The sequence below is a fragment of the Meles meles genome, chromosome 20 (assembly GCF_922984935.1).
Source record: "Meles meles chromosome 20, mMelMel3.1 paternal haplotype, whole genome shotgun sequence".
In the NCBI taxonomy this organism is placed as follows: domain Eukaryota; kingdom Metazoa; phylum Chordata; class Mammalia; order Carnivora; family Mustelidae; genus Meles; species Meles meles.
The window spans coordinates 9,071,551-9,091,951 of NC_060085.1; the positions used below are offsets into that span (position 1 = coordinate 9,071,551).

Consider the following 20,401-nt stretch of genomic DNA (forward strand, 5'->3'; position numbering starts at 1 on the left):
ACGGTCATGCGGGATGGTTGCTCTTCCAGAATGGTCACTTTTAGGTCGAACCGGCTTGGCAGGCAGATGGCGGGAGACCTGGGTGCCTGAGGGTGGAGGCGTGGGGGGGCAGTGGGGGGGGGGGGCACCGCTCTGCCTTCCAGCCAGGACAGCTGGCAAAGTCCTGGCTTTTGGCCTTGGCTTTCCCGGGCTTGTTAAGGTAGCCAGGATTTCTAGAGCTCTGGCCGCTAAGTGCGGTGAGGCACAGAGCCTGTCTGCCTTGTTCTTTGTTGGCTCTGGAGCAACACCCAGACATCGCCAAGACTGGATGCTTAGAGAGTCACAGCTTCCTTTGCTACTTTCAAACACGTTCAAAGGGCCTCCTTCCACCATTCCCCCAAAGAGACCCGGGGAGCGCTTTGCAGAGGGATAAAGACCAGTACAATCAAAAGCCCTTTGATTCAACTTTTTTATTTTTTTTTTTCTTTTTGAATGTCATGCAGTAATTCACAGTCCCAAGCCCACAGTTTTCAAACAAGGTAGGAAAAAGGAAAAAAGAAGCAAAGGAAATCGGTGGTGGTGGTTTTTTTTTTTTTTTTCTTTTTCTTTTGTTATTTCAAGCAGGACCAAATGTCAGAAAAAATGCTTCTTTTCTCAATCATTAATTTTTTTGTCCTTTTTAAAATTGTTTATTTTTTTAAATTGATTTCTGCAGGCAGTAATAGTAGGGTTTGGTATAACCAGCAAGCACTCCTGTGTGTGTCTGAGAACGTGTGTGGGGTATGAGTGTCTGGTGGAGGTCTGTGTGGGACGCTGGGTTTCAGCTTCACTTCCGGCTTCTCCGCCACACGGGCCACCAGCTCGCGTTCACCAGGGAAAGGAAAGATTCGATTGAGATGATAAAACTCATCAATAGAAGCGATTTTTTTCTCCCCTTTTTTTCTTTTAAAAATGTTTTTTTTTTTTTTTTTTTAATTTCCATTTTCCCCAAGGTTCTCCAAAAATGGCTGAGTTAATTCGAATCCCTTGGCTGTGTGGTTTGTCTGCCCCCCCCCCACCAGTGCCCCCGTCGTGCGGGGGAGGGTCGGGGTTGGGTGGGGGGCGCATCACCGCCCAGGAGCGGCTTTTCTGGCCGAGGGTCTTTGCGGGACACCCTGGTGTGTCCGGGTCCTGGGGACTCCCTCCAGAGCCCGGGGTCGTCCGGCAGGTCCTCTCCTGGGCCCTCCCGGGCCTCCCCTGTGTGCTGGGCAGGTGGCAGCGAGGTGGCCCCGCGGCCTGTGCGCGGCTCCTCCCCGTGGGGCGTGTGCGTGGGGTGCGTGGGGGGGCCGGGCGGGCGCGGGTGCCACCTCGCCCGGGCTTAGCACCAGTCGTCGTCGTCGGTCTCGCTGTAGGCTTCGTGCAGGCCTTTCCTGGAGCCCGGCCCGCGGGGCCTGGCCAGTCCGTGGGCCAAGTAGTAGCCGTTGGGGAGTCGCCGGCCGTGCCGGGAAGGCGAGGCGCAGGCCGGGCCTGGGGCCCGGGGAGTCCTGGGCGAGCACGCGTGTCGCGCAGGCGGTGGCGCGTCGTAAGCCGCGGCCCGGGGCTCCTCCCCGCCAACGCCGCCCGGGCCATCGGCCTCGTCGTAGTCGGAGCCCCGGTAGTAACCGTGGTGCCGGGGACCGGGGGGCCCCTCGGACGCGTGCGCGCCGGACGCCGGCCACCGCGCCCCGCCGTGGCGACACGCCCTGGGGGACTCGCTCCGGGCCGGGCCCGGGACCCGCCGCTCCATCGCGGGCGAGCGGCTGCTGCCGTGGCCCCCCGCGGGCGGCCGCTCCCCGGCTAGAGGCTCGGCCGCGGGGCCCGGGTACCTCCGCGGGCCGCTGGGGGCCGCCCGGCCCGGCCGCGCCGCCGGCTGCTGCTGCTGTGGCTGCTGCTGCTGCTGCGGGGGCCCCGAGCCGCCGGCCTTACGGATCACGGGGGAATAGGACACGTGTGGCCGGGGGGTGGAGGGGGTCTGGGGGAGCTGGCGGCGTCCGCGCCGCGGAGTGCTGGTACCAGATGTTGAGGGGGCTGGGCTTCCACTTACGGAACTACTGCCCTACACGAAAATTGAAACAAAGGAAATCAAAAAAAAAGATACAACAAAATCAACCAGAAGGAGACGGAGGAGACACAGAGGACGGGCGGGAGAGAGGGAGGGGCAAAGGAATACCAAAGGGGACGGAGGAGGGACGGGGGAGGAGGAGAGGGGGACACAGGACGTTTGAATGGAAAAAAAGGAGAAAAGCAACAGCCACAGGGAGGAGGAGGAGGAGGAGGAGGAGGAGGAGAGGGAGGAGGAGGAGGGGGAGGAGGAGTCAGAGACAAGGAGGGAGGAGAAGTCGAAAACCAACACAACAAAGTGAAAAGAGAAATGAGAAATGGAGTTTTGTAAGTTTCGGGGTTAAATAGCAGAAGTTTCAAAAATTACTCACAGGCGTCCAGAGGACAGAAATCATAATTGAAACAAAAACGGAAGCCGGGTTAAAGGAAAGCAAAAGGCAGCAGGCAGCCAGCGGGGGCATGAGCCATAAGGACCGCGCTGGCCAGAAACTCAAACGTGATCCACAACCAAAGAGGAAGCAGCTGCGGGGCAGGGGAGGGGGCGGCGGGCGGGCAGGGGGGCTGGGGGGGCAGAGTGGGGAGCCAGTGCCTACCCCTGCCGGGCCTCTCCCCCTCCCCGGGAGCTTGGGGACCCCAATGGTGGGCAGGGTTGGAGGCCACAGTGGGGAGAGAGGACCCTGCCTGGAGGGCCTCTTATCGTGTGCCCCCCCCCGCCCCCACACTGGTCTCCCAGGGGTTCAGATCCGGGGCGCCCAGTGCCACACCCACCTGCCGGTGCGCTATGTGTTCGCGGCCCTCGCTGGGCGAGCGGGACCAGCGCTGGTCCCGGGCCCGGGCCCGGCCGTGGTCAGGTGGCTCCTGGGTGTAGCGCTCCTTCTCGGAGGGTGGGGGGTGCGGGTGGTGGTGGCGGTGGTGGCGGTGCTGCCGGTGCCTCCGGTCCTTGGGCCGGCCCCGCTCCTGGTCTCGCTCCTTAGACGGCAGGTCGCCGGACTGGGTGGTCATGCTCAGGTCTGTCCCCAAGCCTGGGCCAGAGTTGGGGTGGGGGTCAGACAAACAGACGGCCGTGAAGAAGGAGTGGGTGAGATGTGCACCCGGGCGGTCACCTAGGGGGTGTGTAGGCTCTAGAAAGGGGCCTCTTCTCTTGGACCAAGGAGGTCTGTTTGGTCCCCAGGCTCTGAGCAGCCCCTGGCCCAGCTAGGGGCCCCTTGGTCCTGTCCCTTGAGAGTCCTGTTCCACGCCCAGGCCTCTCCTTTTCGCTCTCCATGTTTGCCCTGCTCTGCCCTATTCACCCCCCCCCCCCCCGCCCTCCTCTGTCTCCTGGGGCCCGCAGGGCAGCCCACCTGTGTCCACGTCTGTGTAGCGGCCCAGGGAGCGCTCAGAGGCTCGGTGGCCGCGGTCCCGGCGCCGCTGATGGTGCCGCTGGTTCTCCTCGGGCGGCACCCTCTCCAGGGAGTAGTCGTCCAGGCGCCGGGCCTTGGGGCCCAGCACAGAGGCCGAGCGCTTCATGGGGCTGGTGTCTGAGATGGTCTGGGGGGATGGACAGGCCAGCGGGCCAGGGTCAGCAGCCCGCACCAAGTGGTTCCGGTCCGTTCTGCCCCATCAGCCCTCAGTGACCAGGTGTGACCACCCCGGGCAGAGTCCGAGCGGGCCATGGGGGTCGGCTTCCGATCCACCAGGATCTCAGGATGCCTCTGCCTCCTCCCAGGCCCATCCTGGGCTCCTGCCGGGAGGTCCCGTCCAATCCCCTCCTGTGGCTTCTCAAGACCACCCCCAGAGGTTACCACCCAGCCCTGGCCATTCAGCCAGAGACACACAGGCGAGCTGAAGCGGACAGCTTCTCCCATCCGGGGCTGCGGGGCAGCAGGGCCCTGCGCTCAATCCTGCCTATCTCCTCCCACGGCAGGGCAGGGGGGGCAGCAGTGGTCAGGCCTCCTATGCGCCCAGGGCTGGGCCGGGCACCCAGAATCCCAGCTCACTGTCCTTCCTCGGGTGAGCTGGGACCGGTCTTTCCTGGTCACCCAAGTCTGGCTCCTGTAGCCTGCCCTGGAGGGGCTGCCCTGGCATCTGAGGCCCTGGGGGCACCCGCTCTTCTTGGCCTGCAGCCTGGGAGCCCGTGGGAGCTGCACCTCTCGGGTCAGGCCCCGGAGAGGGGCCTGTGGTTCTCTGATGCTGCGAGAGGAGAGGAGGAGGATGGCACCCGGAGCAGGCCCAGCTGAGTGGTCAGTGGCACTTCGGTTTTAAGGGACACGGGGCTTCAGCACCAGAGGGTCAGGGGTGCGTCAGGGGAACGAGAGCCTCTGAAAAGCTGTGGGCCCAGTGGGGCTGTGGATCAGGTTTCTTGGAAAGATGCCACCACCTGGCTCGGGGTGCTTGGGGGTGAAGATGGGGGAGGGGTGGGGGGGCAGACCCCGCCCCCCCAGCCGGGCACACAGAGGACACAACACACAAGGATCGGGCTTCATGGGTAACGGGGGTGCAGTCTGCAACGAAAGGGCGGGGTCCAAGGGGTGGAGAGATGACAGGACTCCCACGAGGGGGGGTGGGCGGGAAGAGGGGGCCGGAGCCCAGCTGGGAGGTGGGCGGTGAGGTACATACACTGAGGTTATTCCCACGTGGCCGGCCCCTTCTCCTCTGTCACAGCCCCACGGGATGGTGCACACAGAAAAACAGAAAGAAGAAAATAAATATAAAAGCCAAGAGGGAGAGGGAGAGGTGGTACACGGAGATGCCAGGGTTGGGGAGAGAAACCTGGGCAGTGTGGGGGAGGGGAGCAAGGGAAGCAGGGAAAGAGGTTAAAGTCCCTGGTGCGTGGGTGACCCCAGGCCCGGCTGGCCAGCCTCCCACGGGCACAGAGGAGACAGACAGGAGACACCACAGACAGACAGATGGCAGAGGCACGAGACCGACAGATGGGACGGCGTGGCCACAGGCCCCTGGCCCTGGGCTCTGCTTCATGCGATGCGCCCCAGCCCTGGCTCCAGCTGACACTCAAAGCTTAGGGAGGGGGCGGCCGTCAGCCGGCTTGTCCCGACCCTCTCCTGGGGCCCAGCGACTTCATCCTGGGGGTGGACGGGGCAGGGGGGCTGGCAGCCACATGCAGCTAGGTGCCCCCTGACCCAGGTTCTCTGCAGCCAGAGGCCAGCCAGGTCCCTGAGCCACCTTGGCCCTGCCAGGCACAGCACAGCCTCCCCCCACCGCTGATCCCCCCCCGTGCAGACACCACGGCACAGCACACGGGAAGCCTACCCCAGCCCCACATGCTACCGTGCCTCTTAGGCTGGGCGGGCAGCCAGCCATGCTTCTGGCTTCTGGCCCCTCTGTCCCTGCGAGCCTGGGGCAGCGGGATCACGCATCTCCCCACCCCACCCTCCCCCAGCCACCCGCCCCACTAACCAAGTGGCCTCTGCAGCTGGGCAAAGCAGCCACAAACAGACACACACCAGGCATATGCCCCTGTTCCCCCCACTGGCCCCCACAAAGACCAGACAGGAAATACAAACCCCAGCTGCCTCCAGGCCCCCCCAGACTCTGCTACCAGGTCCTAGGACCTGCCAAATTCCCGATAGCAGACCTATGTGCATGCGTGTGTGTTTGTGTGAGCACATGTACACATGGTATGTGTGTGTGTGTGTGTGTGTGTGTGTGTGTGCGCGCACGCGCACATGTATTCTAGTATATGTGCTGCCGAAGCGAGCACTCGCACATGTATTCTTGACTGCAGCTCACCCAGCCCCGACACACCACCTCCCCCCAACGCCCCCACATGTCCTCCACATCCCCTTGCCTTGGCCCCTCCAACCTGGATAGCTGGAAAGCACTTGGCAGTGGCGACTGTATCCTGCTCCAGGGGAGCCCCTTCCCTTCTCTGCTCTCCATCAGAGAGGAGCTGAGAGGGCCAGGCCTTCTGGGCACTCAGGGTGGGCCTGCCCCCTGCTGCGGAGAGTGCAGGAGGCCCCCCATCCCCAAGCCCGGCTCCCAGAGGAAAGAGAAGCCCTGGGCTGTGCATTGGACCTCAGGGGCCCAAGTCCAGCCCCAGGGGGGTGGGTGAAAGCCCTCACCTGGTTCTCCGCGGGGAGGCGGGGCATGGAGGCGGCCCGGGCCTGGCCTTCCATGGGGAGGTAGTGCTCGCTGTCCGAGTAGCCATCTCTGCCCATCTCTCGCAACTCCACAGACTGTGGGGCATCAGGGCGAGGCCAGGTGAGTTCCTGGCCCAACCGCCGGGCCCCAGGGGTGGCCTGGTGGGTATGCGGCTGCGGCTGTGGGGCCCACACCCTTCCCTCCTGGGCTGCCTAGGCCTGGGAGTTGGGAGGCGGTGGGGGGGGACAGAGGCACCTGGGAGTTGGGCTGGCTGTTGGGCATGTCGGTGGGAGGCCCCCGCTCTGGGCTCCATGTTCCTGTCTTCTGGAACATCTCCTGGGCTCGCTGGGTCACCCAGGATGGGCTCTCCTTGATGCTGCTTTCATGGGCCATCCTGTGTGTGGGGGGGGGGGGGGACAGAGGACAGGGTGGCGGTGGGCACTCCAGGGCCGTCTGCACCAGGGAAGGGTGCCCCCCTGCTCTTCCATCCCCACCTCCTGGCCAGAGCCACACTCACAGGCCTCCACCTGGGTCCAGCTGGGAGGAGGGGAGGGCGTTCTGGCTGGGGCCCCCCTCCTGAGTTGGAGACGGGGGCTCCATGCGCTGGAACATGAGTGGCGTCCGGTTCTGGAGAGGCAGAGAACAGTGTGTGGGTACAGGGTGCACAGGCAGCGGCAGTGAGTAGGCTGGGGAGGGTATTCGAGGCTCAGGGTCTGGCCAATTGTGCAGAGGACATTCAATGCTTCCCCCTGTAGCCCCAGCCCCTCAGCGCAGTCATTCTTGACACCCCCAACACAAACACACACACACACACACACACACACACACTCTCTCTCTCTCTCTCTCTTACACTCAGGTTCGCTCCAACAGCCAGTCCACTAGACTCCTCGCTGCAAGTCCGTGCAGAACAGGATCACTGCTCACCCAGCTCTGGCCCTATGGCCTCGTCCGGACCTTGCCACTCACCTCCTCCCCTGGCTCCCCGCTCCAGCCCTAACCCACCCCGGACACCAGAGGGCGCCAGCGACCACCTGAGTGTGGTCACTTCTCTCCTCTGAGGGCGGGGCCTCCCATCAGCCCCGGACCAAACGTCAAGGGCCCCCAAGGCTCTCCACAGTCTGCCCTCTCACCTCCCCACCCTTGTCTCCATTCTTTGTTTTGAACTCACCGCCGGGAGCTCAAGACCTGAGCTGAGATCATGAGTCAGATACTTTACCGACTGAGCCACCGGGCGCCCCCTTGCTCGCTGTGTTCAGCCATATTGGCCGCATGGCTGTTCTCCAAGCTCAAAAGTCTTGCCACAGGGTCTCCGCCCTGCTGTTCCCTCTGCCTGGAGCGCTCTTCCCTCAGACATCTACGTGGCTTTCTCCCTCTCCTTTTCCTTTGGGTCTCTGCCCGACATCACCTCCTCAAGGCAGCCTCCCTGATCACCGGTTTCAGACTCCCCCAGGACGCCTTCTTAGGGCATTTACTGTTCCTGCCATGTTAGTCACTTATTATTGTTGGAATGTCCGCTCGCCGCGCTCTGCAGTGATTCTGGTCTGTTTTGCTCACAGCTGCACACCCCCAGGCCTGAGAACAGTGTCTGGCACACAGTAGGTGCCCAATAAGTGTTGGCGGAACAGATGAATTCATCCGGGCCGCCTCCTCGGTCCGGCCCTACTTTCTGGTGACCTATCCTGCGTCCTGGCCATGCCCCGCTGCTCTGGCTTGTCACTGCGGGGCCCTCAGGGCAAAGAGCACCAGCGGGGAGGGTGCCAGGGCCCAGGGCCGTACCTGCTCCTCGCGCAGGGCCTGCAGCTTCTTGGCCTTGCTCTGCCGGTAGTACTCCATGATCATCATGGCCGCGTAGATCTTGCCCACGGTCAGGTCTGTGGCTGGGGGCACAGGGTGAGGTCGTTGTAGGTGGGGGCCCTGTGCGCGCCAGCCTAGCCCCTGCTCCAGCCTCCTCTCTCCCTGCCCCCTCCCACCCTGGCAGGGCAGAGTCCCGGGGCCAGGCCAGGCGCAGCTCTTACACTTGTGGGGGGTGACCAGCAGGTCCAGCGTCTTCTGGGACAGGTTGGGCCAGATGGCCATCATCTCTTTCCTCAGCTCAGCGTCCATCTGCTGTTTGTCAGCTCCGCCTGCAACGTGGGCACAGAGAGGCCCTGACTGCCTGCCTGGGGGTCAGCCAGACTCCGGGGCAGCTGGAAAGCCAGCAGCTCCTGCCAACTCAGGCCCTGGAATCCTGCTTGCCATGGGTCACCAGTTCCCTGCAGGCCTGACCCAGAGGACAAATGACCACGTGGGCTCTGGTCCGTGGCGGGGCTATGCTGGGGGTGGGGGGACAGGCAGCATCAGGAGGAGCTGGAAGGCGCAGGTCCCAGCCTGGCTCCCACTTACCCACTGCGTGGCTCAGGTGTTAAGCTACCATTGTGTGCCTCAGTTTTCCCATCTGCAAAATGGGATGACAGCAGTAGGACCTACCTCACCGAATGGTCTGAAGATCAAAGCAGCTAGTACGTGTGCAGCCTTAGGACAGTGTCCTGCCAAGGAATGACTACGACAGGGGCCCACGGGTCCGAGGCAGAGCCCGGGGCTAAGCCTCGGAGAGGCTGGGCTGTCCCAGAACAGCCCAGATAGGGGAGGTTTCTCCCTCAACCAATTCTCCCCTCCCATGGATGTGACCTTCAGCCTCTGCTGATCCTCAGTCCCTCACCCTGCCCACGGAGGTCATTAAGGCTCCCTGCCAGCGATTCCTGGTCCGTCCAGCCTGACTGTCCAGGAGCCTGGCTCTTCCTACCCCTGGGCTTGGCCAGGGAGCCATGTGATGACTTCTTGCCAATGAAGTGTGAGCGCGCTGAGTGGCCACTTCAGGGTCAGGGGATTTAGTGGCCCATGGGGGCACTCCTGCGTTCTTTTTCCAAAACTCTGTCACGGTGGCTGGTGAACAGAGCCCCCTGCCCACCCAGGAAGGACAGAGAACAGGAGCGGGAAGCAAATCTCGGTGGTGGGAGACCTCGGGGCTGTTTGTTGCACAGGTCCGTTCTCCTCCATCTTAACCGCTACACCAACCCGACCCTCCTTCTACTACTGTTTCCGACTCCCCAACTCTGGGCACAGGGCGCTGTTCCAAACTTTTACCAGCAGGTATGGAGGGACAGCTAGAGCAAGGCCCACAAGGCCCCCTGTTGGGCCAAATATTAACCCTGTCGTTGCTGGACTGTGGGGTGGGGTGGGGGAGGTCCTGGAGATGGGGGAAGGGCAGGGGCTGGTACCAGCCAGCAGGGAAGTGTTTCGGAGTTCTAGCAGCCATCTCCCTGCCGGCTGAGTAGCGGCTCCTAGCCTCGGCACCCTCAACATCCCACTTTGCCTCCACTCCCTGTGGACCTCTCCTTGCCCAGCGTCTGTCCTCCCTGCCCTTCCATTTCCCCGGGCCACCCCTGCCCCACTGCTGGAGCCCGGGTCCAGCTTCTCAGCAGATGTGGATCAAAGCACAGACGTCTGCCAGGCACTCTCTGGATCCTTCGCTCACTTTCACACATGTGCCCCCGGGCACACACGTCTTTACTCTGGGAAAGATCCTGCAGAAGGGCCTTTTTACCAGGGCACAGGTAAAGCTCAGAACTCGTTCTGAAGTGAGACTATTGAGGCCCCGCGGGACTGACCTGCCTGCCCAAGGGCAGGAGCCTCTGCTCAGGACTCCGTGTCCGCCCCCACTTCCACCACCAGAGGGCGCCGGCTCCGTTGGAGTCAATCCCCCAACGCCTCTGCTCTGAGCCCTCCCGTTGTTCTGTTCTCTCATTCCTGTGATTGCCCAAGTCCTCACCCTGACCCCACAAGGCCCTGCGCCATCTGCCCTTATTTCCTCTACTTCCTCCCTTGCTCACTCTGTTCCAGACTGAGTTTGCTGTGCCTCACACATGCCCGGCATGGCCCTGCCTCAGGGCCTTTGCTCAGGTTATTTCCTTTGCCAAGATCGTTCTTTCTACGAATATCCATGTGGCTCCCTTCCTCACCTCCTTCAGGTCCCTTCCCAAACCCAAACAGGTCTTCTAGCTGGCATCCCTCCCTGAAACAGCCTTCCCCCATCCTCTTGGTTGCCATTCTGCCTGCTCTCCTTCCTTCAAATCACTTCATGATGTTGTTCCCCATCTCACCCACTAGAGGGCGAACTCCACGGTCTGTTCTGTCTACACCACTGGTGACGCAGGGGGCTGTGGTCACTCAGGTCAAGCTGCATGGGGTCGGGGCTGATTCGTGGGTCAGAACTCAAGTTGGGAGTTCAGGACTATCATGGGAGACCCTTGGGAAAATCCCCCGTGTTGTTAAGCTCTCAAGACCCTTGACGCTAACTTACAGTTTTTCTTTCCTTATGAGAAGCAGCTGGAATTACCAGCTCTATCTGCTGTACGCTGTAGCTAAGTGAGATGCCCCGGGGGCTGTGTGGCTCCTTCTCAGAGACCCAGGGAGGGGAAAAAGAGAACGTGGCATTTCCTAGTAAAAGTCACTTTCTCCTTCCAGCTTATAGGTTTCCTGTTTCTGTGAAGAAAGGGAACACACCTGCCATCGAGAACAGAATTGTGTCCCCCTCCCCCAATTCATGTTTGAGCCCTAATTCCCAGTGTTACTGCATTTGCAGGTAGGGCCTCTAAGGAGGTAATCAGAGTTACATGAGGTCATAAAGGTGGTCCCTGATCCCAGGAGACTGCTGTTCCTATAAGCGAGAGACTCCAGGCTTTGCGAGGACACCGCAAGAAGGTGGCCATCTACAAGCCGAGGAGAAGGCCTCACCAGGAACCAGCCCCATTGGCACCTTGATCTTGGACTTCCAGCCTCCGGAACCGTGAGAAAATAAATAGTTTAAGCCGCCCTGTCTCTGGTATTTTGTTACGACAGCCCGAGCGGACTGTTGTGCTCACTCTAGGCATGTGGTTAGGTAAGGCATCTGGGCAGGGTTTCTCAACCTAGTTAGCACCGTGGACACCTGGGGCCGGATCATTCTGGGTGTGGGGGTCACCCCGTGCACTGCAGGGTGGTGATTAGCCTCTCTGGCCTCCATGTTCTTGGTACCAGTGGCATCTCCTTCCCCAAGTCCTGACAACCAAACTGTCCCCAGACATTGCCAAGCGTTCCCCTAGGGGATAGAACTGTCCCTTGGCTGAGAACCACCACCTCCGACTGTTTCTGCTTCAATTCACTGGGAAGTCTCCCATTCGGGATTGTCATTTCACATTTAAACAAAGGGAGAATCCTTTGGGGACTTCAAGGTGGCCTTCTGCTGGGGTGCTGGGGTTCCCTTCCAGGCTGAACTTCGGACTTACTCCTCCTCCAGGGACAGAATCACTAACATCCGGGGTGGGGTGAGGGCAGGGTCAGGAGGTCCTGCTGGACGCAGGCAACAGTCCCTCACAAACCAGTTGTGTCCCAGGGTTTACCGTCCCGGGTCCTCCCCTGTCGCATCCTGTTTTGCGTGACGTTGGGCTCCGAGCCTGTCCCTGGAGGCCATCTGGCAGCATCCCCGGCCTCTACACCCCAGATGCCCCTGGCACCAGCTCCCTCCCAGATGTGACAACCAGAAATGTCTCCAGAGTGCCAACGACCCTTGGGGGCAGGATCGCCTCTGGCTGACCTAGGGTTTGCCCCTCCCCCCACCCGAATCCCCAACCCCCCCCCCCCCGCCCACCAGCTCTATCTTTTCCCCTGCATGCCTCACCTTCCAGCACATTACATACTCCACAAATTTATCATGCTTATTGTTTGTCGCCTTTTTGCCTGCAGCCCCGTGAGGGCTGGAGATTCCTTCCTCTTTCAGGGCTGTGTCCCACATACCAGTGACAGGGCTGGGTACACAGCAGGCACTCAATGAATGCTCTCGTTCAGTGAGCCATGGCCAGCACGGCCAGCAGTTCTGGGCGGATAACAACATGCCAGGAGGTCACTCTCTCTGGTGCACTCGGGTCAAAGCCGCTTAGCTCCCATGAGGCCCATCCTGTCTGGCAGATCCCACATGCAGAGAGAGTCTGGCCTTTGGGGGGAGGGATTAAAGGGCAGGATGGTGGTCTTTTAGCTGGTCAGCCCTGTGGAATCCTGAATGAGGGTCCAGGCTGGCCCTGGGTGGGGTTAGCCTGGGTTGTGGCCCTTTCTAAGACAATGGCAGGTGGCATTCCTGTTTTGGGAAGTTGAGGTCGCCCTACAACCGGTGGCATGTCAGGACTGAGGACCATAAGGGCATGGGGGATGCCAGACAGGTGCAGAGATGTCTGGTAATAGTTGGCTCTGGTTTATCTTTTCTCCGTGCACGGCCCCCCCACACCTGTCTGGGCTGGTAGTGCATAGTGGCTCCATGTTTCTACAGCTCTCGTGTGCTCTCCGCAGAAGCCGGAGTGTTACTGCGTGGCTGGGGTTTGGATCTGCTAACTGGGTTTCTGTTTGGGTTGGTGGTTGGCTCTGCCCTCGATGCACAGCCAGGGGGAGGGGGAGGGGGGCAATGAAAGGACACAGACTGAGTCCCTTGGAGGGAGAATTCAGGGGTTCAGACACGACATCCAGGAAAAAGAGAAACACGAGGAAAGGACTTTCCTCAAAGATGAGATTCTCCTGGGTGCAGAGAAGAGAGGGGTGCGGAGGAGGGAGGGACAGACGGAGGAGGGAGAGGGATGGACAGAGAGGGGACACAGAGGTGAGCAGAGGGACCTGCTCTCTCTCTTCCAAGTATCCAGCTAAGAATGACCTCCCAATTTTTGGAGGATCTGTATGACTGAGTTTAATCCATTCTCCCATGCTGCCCCCTGCCTGCTGGAAAGGAGTTCAGTGTGTTTAGAAGTAAATGGAGCTGTTGAAAAAAGTAAGTGTTATACTTTCAGCCCTCCTAAGACACAAGTCAACTAAAAAGCCTGTGATTGTCATCACTGTTCTAACTGTTGTCCCCAAGCACTCAGCGAACCTTCCTTAACCCCGGAAACTGGCTCAGTTATTCTCCGTGGAGCTCTGGCAGGGCACCAAAGTCAGGATGGGGAGAGGTCCCTGGCTTAGAGATGCTGGGGCTGTGACCCTCTGGGAACTGAGTAGCGTCTAGAGTATGAGTGACAACAGCAACAGTCAAAGTCAGGCACATCCCTGGGAGCCTTTGAAATCCTCATGTAGGGAATCTGGTGGGTGTCATAGAGATTGGCCTGACTGGGGCCCCACAGACTCTGTCCTCATGATAAAGGACAATTCAGCATTCTGAAAGAAAGGACTGCTCCCTGACCAGCTCCTGGGAGGTCACCTCTATGTCCTTAGAGTGTTCTGCATGATGAAATTGTCCTTTGGGCACAGATAGTTTGCCCCAACAATGGGATTTGTGGTGGGGGCCTTGGGCCATGTGACCCACCATTAGTGTGACCTCTGGGGGGGCTGGAGTCTGAGTAACTAAGGTCAGCCAGGCCTACAGGGCCAACCCCCAGTGCACACTCTGGTCACCAGAGCTTGGATGGGTTTTCACAGTTGGCCACACTTCATCTGGGTTGTCACATCCTGCTGCCTGGACATCAGTGCGGGCCACGTGACTCACCTGGAAGTCTGCACCTGGTCTCCTCTGGACCCTGACCCCTGTGCCTCTGCTTTGCAGATTTTAAGCAGTATCCTTCTGTTGTAATAAACCATAACTGTGAGTCCAATTGTTCCTCTTGGTTCTGAGAATTTCTAGGTAATCACTGAATCTGAGTCTGGAGTTCTCTTGGGACGACTGAACAGGTCCCCAGAGAGAAACAGCAGCTGGGTCACAAAGGCATTGCAGACCAAGAGTGGGGGCACAGTTAGACCCATTTTATAGGTGAGTGAAACATGGCAGGCAGAATTCTGAAGCTGTCCCTGCCTCCTGCCCCAAGACGCTAGTTATTCGATCAAATGCTAGTCTAGGGACTGCCAGGAAAGGCCTCTGCAAATGTAATTAAAGCCCCAGGTCAGCCAGCTGTAAGATACATAGTTATCTGGGTGGGCCTGACCTAATCAGGTGAGCCCTTGCAAAGCTGAGTGTTTTCTCCAGTTGGTGGCAGGAGAGGTCAGACAGATTTGGAGTACACACAAAAGATGAGATGCCTCCCTCGGAGCTAAGTGCAACCTCTCGCCAAACACCAGCAATGAAGCAGGCCCTCAGGCCGATGGTCACAAGCCACTGAATACACCTGAATGAGTCTGAAAATACATTTTCCCCCAGGGCTTCCAGAGAAGAGTCCAGCCTGGCCAACAGCTTGATTTTGGCCTTGTGGGATCCTGGAGAGCCCAGCTGAGCCTGTCTAGACTTCTGACCAACAGGACTAAGAACTGTTAAGTGGGTGTTTTAAGCTGTTATGTTTGTGGTTATTTTTTTATGTGGCCTAATTAGCTAATACGTGGACTGAGGCTTGGAGAGGGTGTGATCACCTGCCCAGGTTTACAGCGAGGACAGGGCAGGGCAGGTGGGAAGATGAGCCCACAGAACATAACTCTCCCACCTGATTGGAAGAAGTCTGCTGCCTGCCCTTCAGCTTCCTCGCCTCCCCGGGCTGGGACCTGGACCAGCTTCAACCACAATGATGAAGAAACAGTCTTTGGGGCACCTGGGTGGCTCAGTGGGTTAAGTCTCTGCCTTTGGCTCAGGTCATGGTCTCAGGGTCCTGGGATCGAGCTCCACATCGGGCTCTTTGCTCAGCGGGGAGCCTGCTTCCCCCCAACCCCCTGCCTACTCTCAAATAAATAAATAAAATCTTAAAACAAACAAACAAAAGAAACAGTCTTGGGAGCGCAGAGCCACAAACATTCAGGACCTGGGCCCGACTTCTGCCGTGCCCTGAGCTGCCTGGCAGGCCTGAGCCACTCACCTCTGACTTACTGCAGGAGAAAGAATTTGCGAGCTGTGCCGGACAAGGGCCTGACCCACCCCCCACTTCTGCCCTCTCCTGAGCCTTATCTCTGCTCTTTCTGATTCTCTCTTGCTATACTGGGGGGGCTCTTTCTGCTCTCGGAACTCTCACCTGCACGTTTCCTGGCTAACTATGTCTGTCTTCAACCTACTCCCCTCTGCCGGGCAGTGTCCTAGTGGAAGCTGCTGACTTCCCTTCTGGAAACCTTCCACTTCCCCAGCAACTTCTGGCCTTGGCTCCTCCTCGCCCTCTTCCCCTCGGGACCCTGGAAGGAACCTGGGACCCTGAAGTTCCATCTTCCTTCCTCTTCACCTCCTGGTGGCTTCAGCTGGTGGACCCCTAACCTCTCTCTTTAGTGCCCTGATTTCCAGCCCAGGGCTGGACGAGGAACTCAGCCTTCTGTCAGCCCCTGTGTCCCCTGATGACCTGTGTGCACCTCTCTCTCTCTTCCCTTCTGTCCCACCAGCTGCCAAGTCACGTAGTCAGGCCTCCAAACCCCACTCCAGGTGGGGGGGGGGGAGGAGGGGCCCTCACCATTCCCCCAGAACTGCCTGTCACAAAATCCATGGGTCACTCTTGGTCTTTGTCTTCCTTGGTTACTGGACAGGGCCTGATATGCTGGAGACACCCTCCAAAAACCCACATCGCCCTGGCCCTCACTCGCCTCCCTGGTCACCCCTTCTCTGTTGCCTCTAACCCTGCAGTGGTCCCAGGCTGTCTTCGGGGGCATCCCTCAGCTCACACTCCTCTCCCAGGAGAGCTTGTCCAGTCTTCTATCAGCATCTGATGTCTCCTGACTTTTCACCTTCAGTCCAGCCAGGAAAACTCATTCTCTTGCCTCCTTCAGAATGTTCCTGGGGAGTGTCCCGCATAGGACATCTAAGCTGGAGACTCCCCTGCCTTCTGTGTGTCTCTAGGCTGACACTGATTTCCTGCCCTTCCTTAGCCAGGAACCTACCCCTCCCACATTTCCCTTGTCTCAGGCAACAATGGCCCTGTCCTTTTTATGGTTAGGGCTCAGCCCCTGGTGGTGGCCTTGACTCCTCTCTTTCCTTCATCCCCTCCATTGGTCATTGGCTGGGTCAGCTCCCAAGAAATGTCCAGAACCTGAACACTCCACATCCCCTGAGTCTGGGCAGTCCTCCTGTGTTCACGGGGTAGTGGCCTCCACTGTGACCTCCTTCCAGACAATTCTGCCCTGTGGCCAGAGGGAACCTGTTCAAACGTGAGTCTGGGCAGGCACCCCCTTGCTCAGAGGGCAAGTTGGTTCAACACATTGGTGGATGGATGGCTTCCTACCCCAGGGCCTTTGTACCTGCTGGTCCCTGTGCCTGAGCACTTTCTCCCCAGGGGTTCACGTGACTCCTTCAGACCCTCCTGGGGGAAGCCCCTCCCACAGGAAGCGGAAGCCACTGAGCGCAGTGCCGGCTGCTCAGGCAGCGCCCGATGGATGTTTGCCGAGTGGGTGGGTGGGTCATATGACATTCATGATGGGGCAGTGGCGCCTCTGGTTTCATGTGGCGAGTGGGGTCCCTGGCTGCCCACAGCTCTCCCCTCCCAGGCCCCAATTCCATCCTGTCCTACCTCTCTGCTCCCGCTCCTGCCCTTACCCTTGGCGATCTTGATGTCCAGGGCTGTGCGGATCAGAGCCATGAGGGTAGAGTTGAAGTGGACGGTGTTGTCGTCCGCCACAGGCAGATCCATGCGAAGGAGCCTCTACAGAAAACCAAAGGCGGGGGCAGTCATTGCCAGACACCCCTCCCGGTCCCCCCGTGAGCCAGACCCACACTACCCCGGGAGCCCCAGGAAGAACTCTGAAGGCGGTGGCTAAGATGCCCCCCACCCTCAGGTTATCCATCCTCTGCGCTGTTTTCCGGTTTCCCTTCGTGGCCCGCGGGGAGAGCTCTGGGGCTCTCCTAGGCCACCAGCCCCCGCCCTTCCCTCTCCTGCATGCTGGATCCCAGAGCTGGCATTTCCCAGGTTGGCCAGATCCTTCTTTGCCCTGCCCCAGAGTTCTTCTGGACGGCTCCGTGCCATTCTGACCCCAGAGAAGAAGAGCGCAAGGCGGATCGCGGCAGATCATGCAGCAGCCAGGCACAGTGGTCCACGGCCACAGCCGCCGGGGCGCCACCGGCTCCCGCCTCCACCCCCGGCTCGGCCCAGACCAGACCAGATGGGCACAGACCACATCATTCCTGAGAAGCAGCAGGCAGGCGGCCCCCCACTGACGGGGCAGCCGCTCACGGACATGCAGCGAGGCCATGACACACAGAACTGCAGACAGGGGTGCGCATGCAGACGGAATCTCGAGACTCATTCATAGCTCCGTGGGAAGTGTTTCTCAGGGGCATGTCCAGATCTTGGCTCTGTGCGATGGCAGGGGGAAGGGTGAGGGGGCATTCCCGTGGCCCAGGGAAGAAAAGACTCCCCGTGTCCCAAGCAGGGGCTCTGTCCCCCGTGCTTGGTAATGTAGGAAGGTATGCTGGACTGGTGGGCACCAGCCCAGGCTGAGGTGGCATGGAGATGGGGGTTGAGGGTGAGTTAGGCGCTCACTAGGGGATTCAGACATATGTCGGCAGGAAAACACAGAGCTGGAGATGGGGAGAGGGATGGCAAACCCAGAACAGAACACAAGAGAGGGATTGGGGCAGGGTGGGGAGGGAGGTGGTAGACAGAGAAACACACACACACTGGGCTGCTGTGCACAGCTGTGCAGGTTATGCACTGCACAAAGGGCTAACCGTCTTAGAAATCATGGATTTGTATATTAAAATGATAACTTTTCAGCAGATAGCAAAGAAGTATCTTATTTCTGCCGGATGGGTGGATTACAACAATTTTCCAACAGACAAAATGTTCTGTGGAAAGGGTGTCCTTTTCAAATTTGCACAAAGGTGCCTATGGACCCCTGGTGGCCCTGCACAGAGACCAGGAAGGGAAGGGGGTTCACGCTCTCTCACACACACGCACACACGTGCACGCGCACACACACGCACATACGCACACACACACACACACACACAGGCAGCCGAGCTGAGACCAAGAGAAGGTACAAAAGTAAAGCTAGAGGAAGGACAGGCGCTGAGAGAGGCTTGTCAGAGAGGCTGGTGGAACAGCCCCTTCCCAGTCTTGACCGGTAAGGAGGAGGAGGAGGAATGAGGTTGCAGGGAGATGGATGCTTGAGGCAGGAAGGAACGGCATTAACAGAAGGGGAGGGAGGACTCTCACAGACACAGAGGGCGGGCGGAGGGGGGGCAAGGTGGATGGGAGAACAGGATGATGGGGCAATTTTCTGGGAGAGCAGGCGGCAATTTTTAAAGGTCATCCCTGAACTTCTCGTGGATGAGCTGGAGGGAACAGAGCATCTGTCCTTGGGTGCCAAGGGAGATTCCGGGACAGGGGTCTGGAGGGGTGGCCCAGCCTGGCCGCCTGGCGGCAGGACCCCTGCTCCTTCAGCCAGCATGCACCGTCCCCCGGTCGGCCATGGTGCTTGCCCGCCCCAGGCCCCCGCCAAGGCAGCGTGCATGGCCTGCATCAGGGTGCCACGGTCCAGCGGTCCAGCTGCGGCCTGCCTGACCACTCTGGAACAATGGAGAGGCATGTTGGGGTGTCTGGGGGAGAATGGGTGGCACAGGGGTTGGGGCTTGGGAAGCAATTTTGGGGGGGAGGGAGAGGTGGAGGGAGGAGAGGCTCCGGGTACCCCTTGGGAGGTCTCGAATCCCCCAAGGCCCTAGGTCAGAGATCAGCTTCAGGTGTATGTAGGGGTGCTGCTGGACCTGGGGGCTCAAGATACAAAAGATGGGGGGCAGGGCCTCGCCTTTTTGGGGCCAAAGCCCCCCCACCCCAAGTCGCGAGGTACCTGCCCGGCCTGGGCCTGGGTGTGGAGGCTGCTCTGGGTGAGCAGAGAGGAGGCGAGGTGGCATTCCCTCTGAAACATGTTTGTGTCCAATTTGGTTCCCAGGGGACCAGGTGCGAGGGGACTGGGGGCTCCCCTCCCCCTCCCCCCCGGCGTGTCGGCCATAATGGAGTCTCAAAACACCAAGACACACTCATCAGAAAAGACGGACACAGTGTGCTGCTTAGAGTCAAGGGACGGTCATGATCCATTTACTCGAGGAGGAAAGGGGGAAAAAAAAAAGAAAAAGAGGAAAAAAAAAAAAAAAAGAAGAAGAAGAAGAGTAACTCCGGAAAAAGAGACTCGGCTGGTTGTTCCTGATCAGCGCTGAAAAATCCCCAGTGCCCGACGCCGGTGGTCGGCAAGGGTAGACTACCTTGTAAGCCACTCTGGCCGGACACTTCTTCCCCAGACCCAAGGGCGGAGACATGTGTCTCAGCATCTGATACATGTCCGGGTAAGGCATGCGGCCCCTGGCAGCACCGAAAACAAAACGGGGTGGGAACGGAGAACCAAAGAAAGGGGTGGGTGGAGGGAGAGGGAGAAACAGAAAGAAAAAGAAAATAAATAAAAATAAAACAAAAAAAAAGATAAAAAACAAAACACCAAAAAAAGAAAATAAAAAAAGAAACCAAAACAAAAATCCAACCAAACCAAAAAAACCACACAAGCCGAAAAAATAGAGAGGAAGATGCAGAGAACAATAAAATAGGTGTTTCAAATAAATGGAAAACAGGAGGAAAAAAATGGAAGAAAAGGTCATTAAAAAAAGATCATTTCACTGCTCATGAGCAGGGAGAGGGAGAGAGAAAAGAGAAAAGTCAGATTCAGTTTTGACTCTGAGCTAGGGTTCTGGTGGGGCTTGGAGGAGAGGCGGGGGCTCATTTTGGAGGGACTGGCACAAGGCTCTGGCTCAGTGTTATTTTAAAAATTGGGTCAAGTTCTCTGGTTTGGCTGAGGCTGGTCTCTGAGGGGGCCTAGAAGGGGAAGGGGGTGCCAGGGTGGCGGGAGGAGGGCTGGGGGCTTTGGGAGGCAAAAGGTGAAGGGGGAGAGAGTGGAGGTAATGGGGGGGGTCAGTGCACAGTTCCGACCCCCCCCGATGTGTCTGATTTGGGGTGCCGTTGAGACCCTGGGATGGGCAGCTTCAGCTAAGAGCAAGCAGAAATGGCTGAAGGGAACAGAGAGATTATGTCCCATGCTTCATCGAGTCTACGTGACTGCATTCTGTTGGCTAAGAATTCTCTAGTTTAATGCAAGAAAGAGAGATGGCTCTGTTTTTTAGATATATATATATATATGAAATATATATATTGAGGAACCCCAAGCCACACTCATTCCATGGATGCTAGCAGGTTTTAGTGGAATTCAAACCTTGCAAGCAACCCTATGAGGACATTTCTTGCCTAAGCCGAGAGGGGGAGATATCACGCGCAATAAACTGTACATATCCTTATAATGAATCCGACCACTGAAAGGAGAAGACAGGGGTTAGTGGAGGCAGGGTTCT

At 58.9% G+C, this 20,401-nt stretch overlaps 1 protein-coding gene across 12 annotated transcripts in view; it reads right to left on the reverse strand.

The window, feature by feature from the left end:
• Window positions 1-434: 434 nt before the first annotated feature.
• Window positions 435-20,401, reverse strand: part of CACNA1A (calcium voltage-gated channel subunit alpha1 A) — a 286,598-nt gene continuing 266,631 nt past the window's right edge. For 6 of the 12 annotated variants that reach the window (XM_045990606.1, XM_045990601.1, XM_045990602.1 and 3 more), the window contains 11 exons: window positions 20,266-20,362; window positions 16,610-16,715; window positions 8,151-8,258; window positions 7,912-8,012; window positions 6,653-6,762; window positions 6,391-6,529; window positions 6,117-6,230; window positions 4,654-4,689; window positions 3,399-3,585; window positions 2,827-3,080; window positions 435-2,053 (listed from right to left, as the gene is read on the reverse strand). In XM_045990606.1, the coding sequence (XP_045846562.1) occupies window positions 1,337-2,053; window positions 2,827-3,080; window positions 3,399-3,585; window positions 4,654-4,689; window positions 6,117-6,230; window positions 6,391-6,529; window positions 6,653-6,762; window positions 7,912-8,012; window positions 8,151-8,258; window positions 16,610-16,715; window positions 20,266-20,362 (1,969 nt within the window). In that variant the 3' untranslated portion in view covers window positions 435-1,336. Of the gene's footprint in view, window positions 2,054-2,826; window positions 3,081-3,398; window positions 3,586-4,653; window positions 4,690-6,116; window positions 6,231-6,390; window positions 6,530-6,652; window positions 6,763-7,911; window positions 8,013-8,150; window positions 8,259-16,609; window positions 16,716-19,270; window positions 19,368-20,265; window positions 20,363-20,401 lie in introns of all 12 variants that reach the window. The other 6 variants (XM_045990607.1, XM_045990604.1, XM_045990603.1 and 3 more) reach the window with 3 other exon arrangements.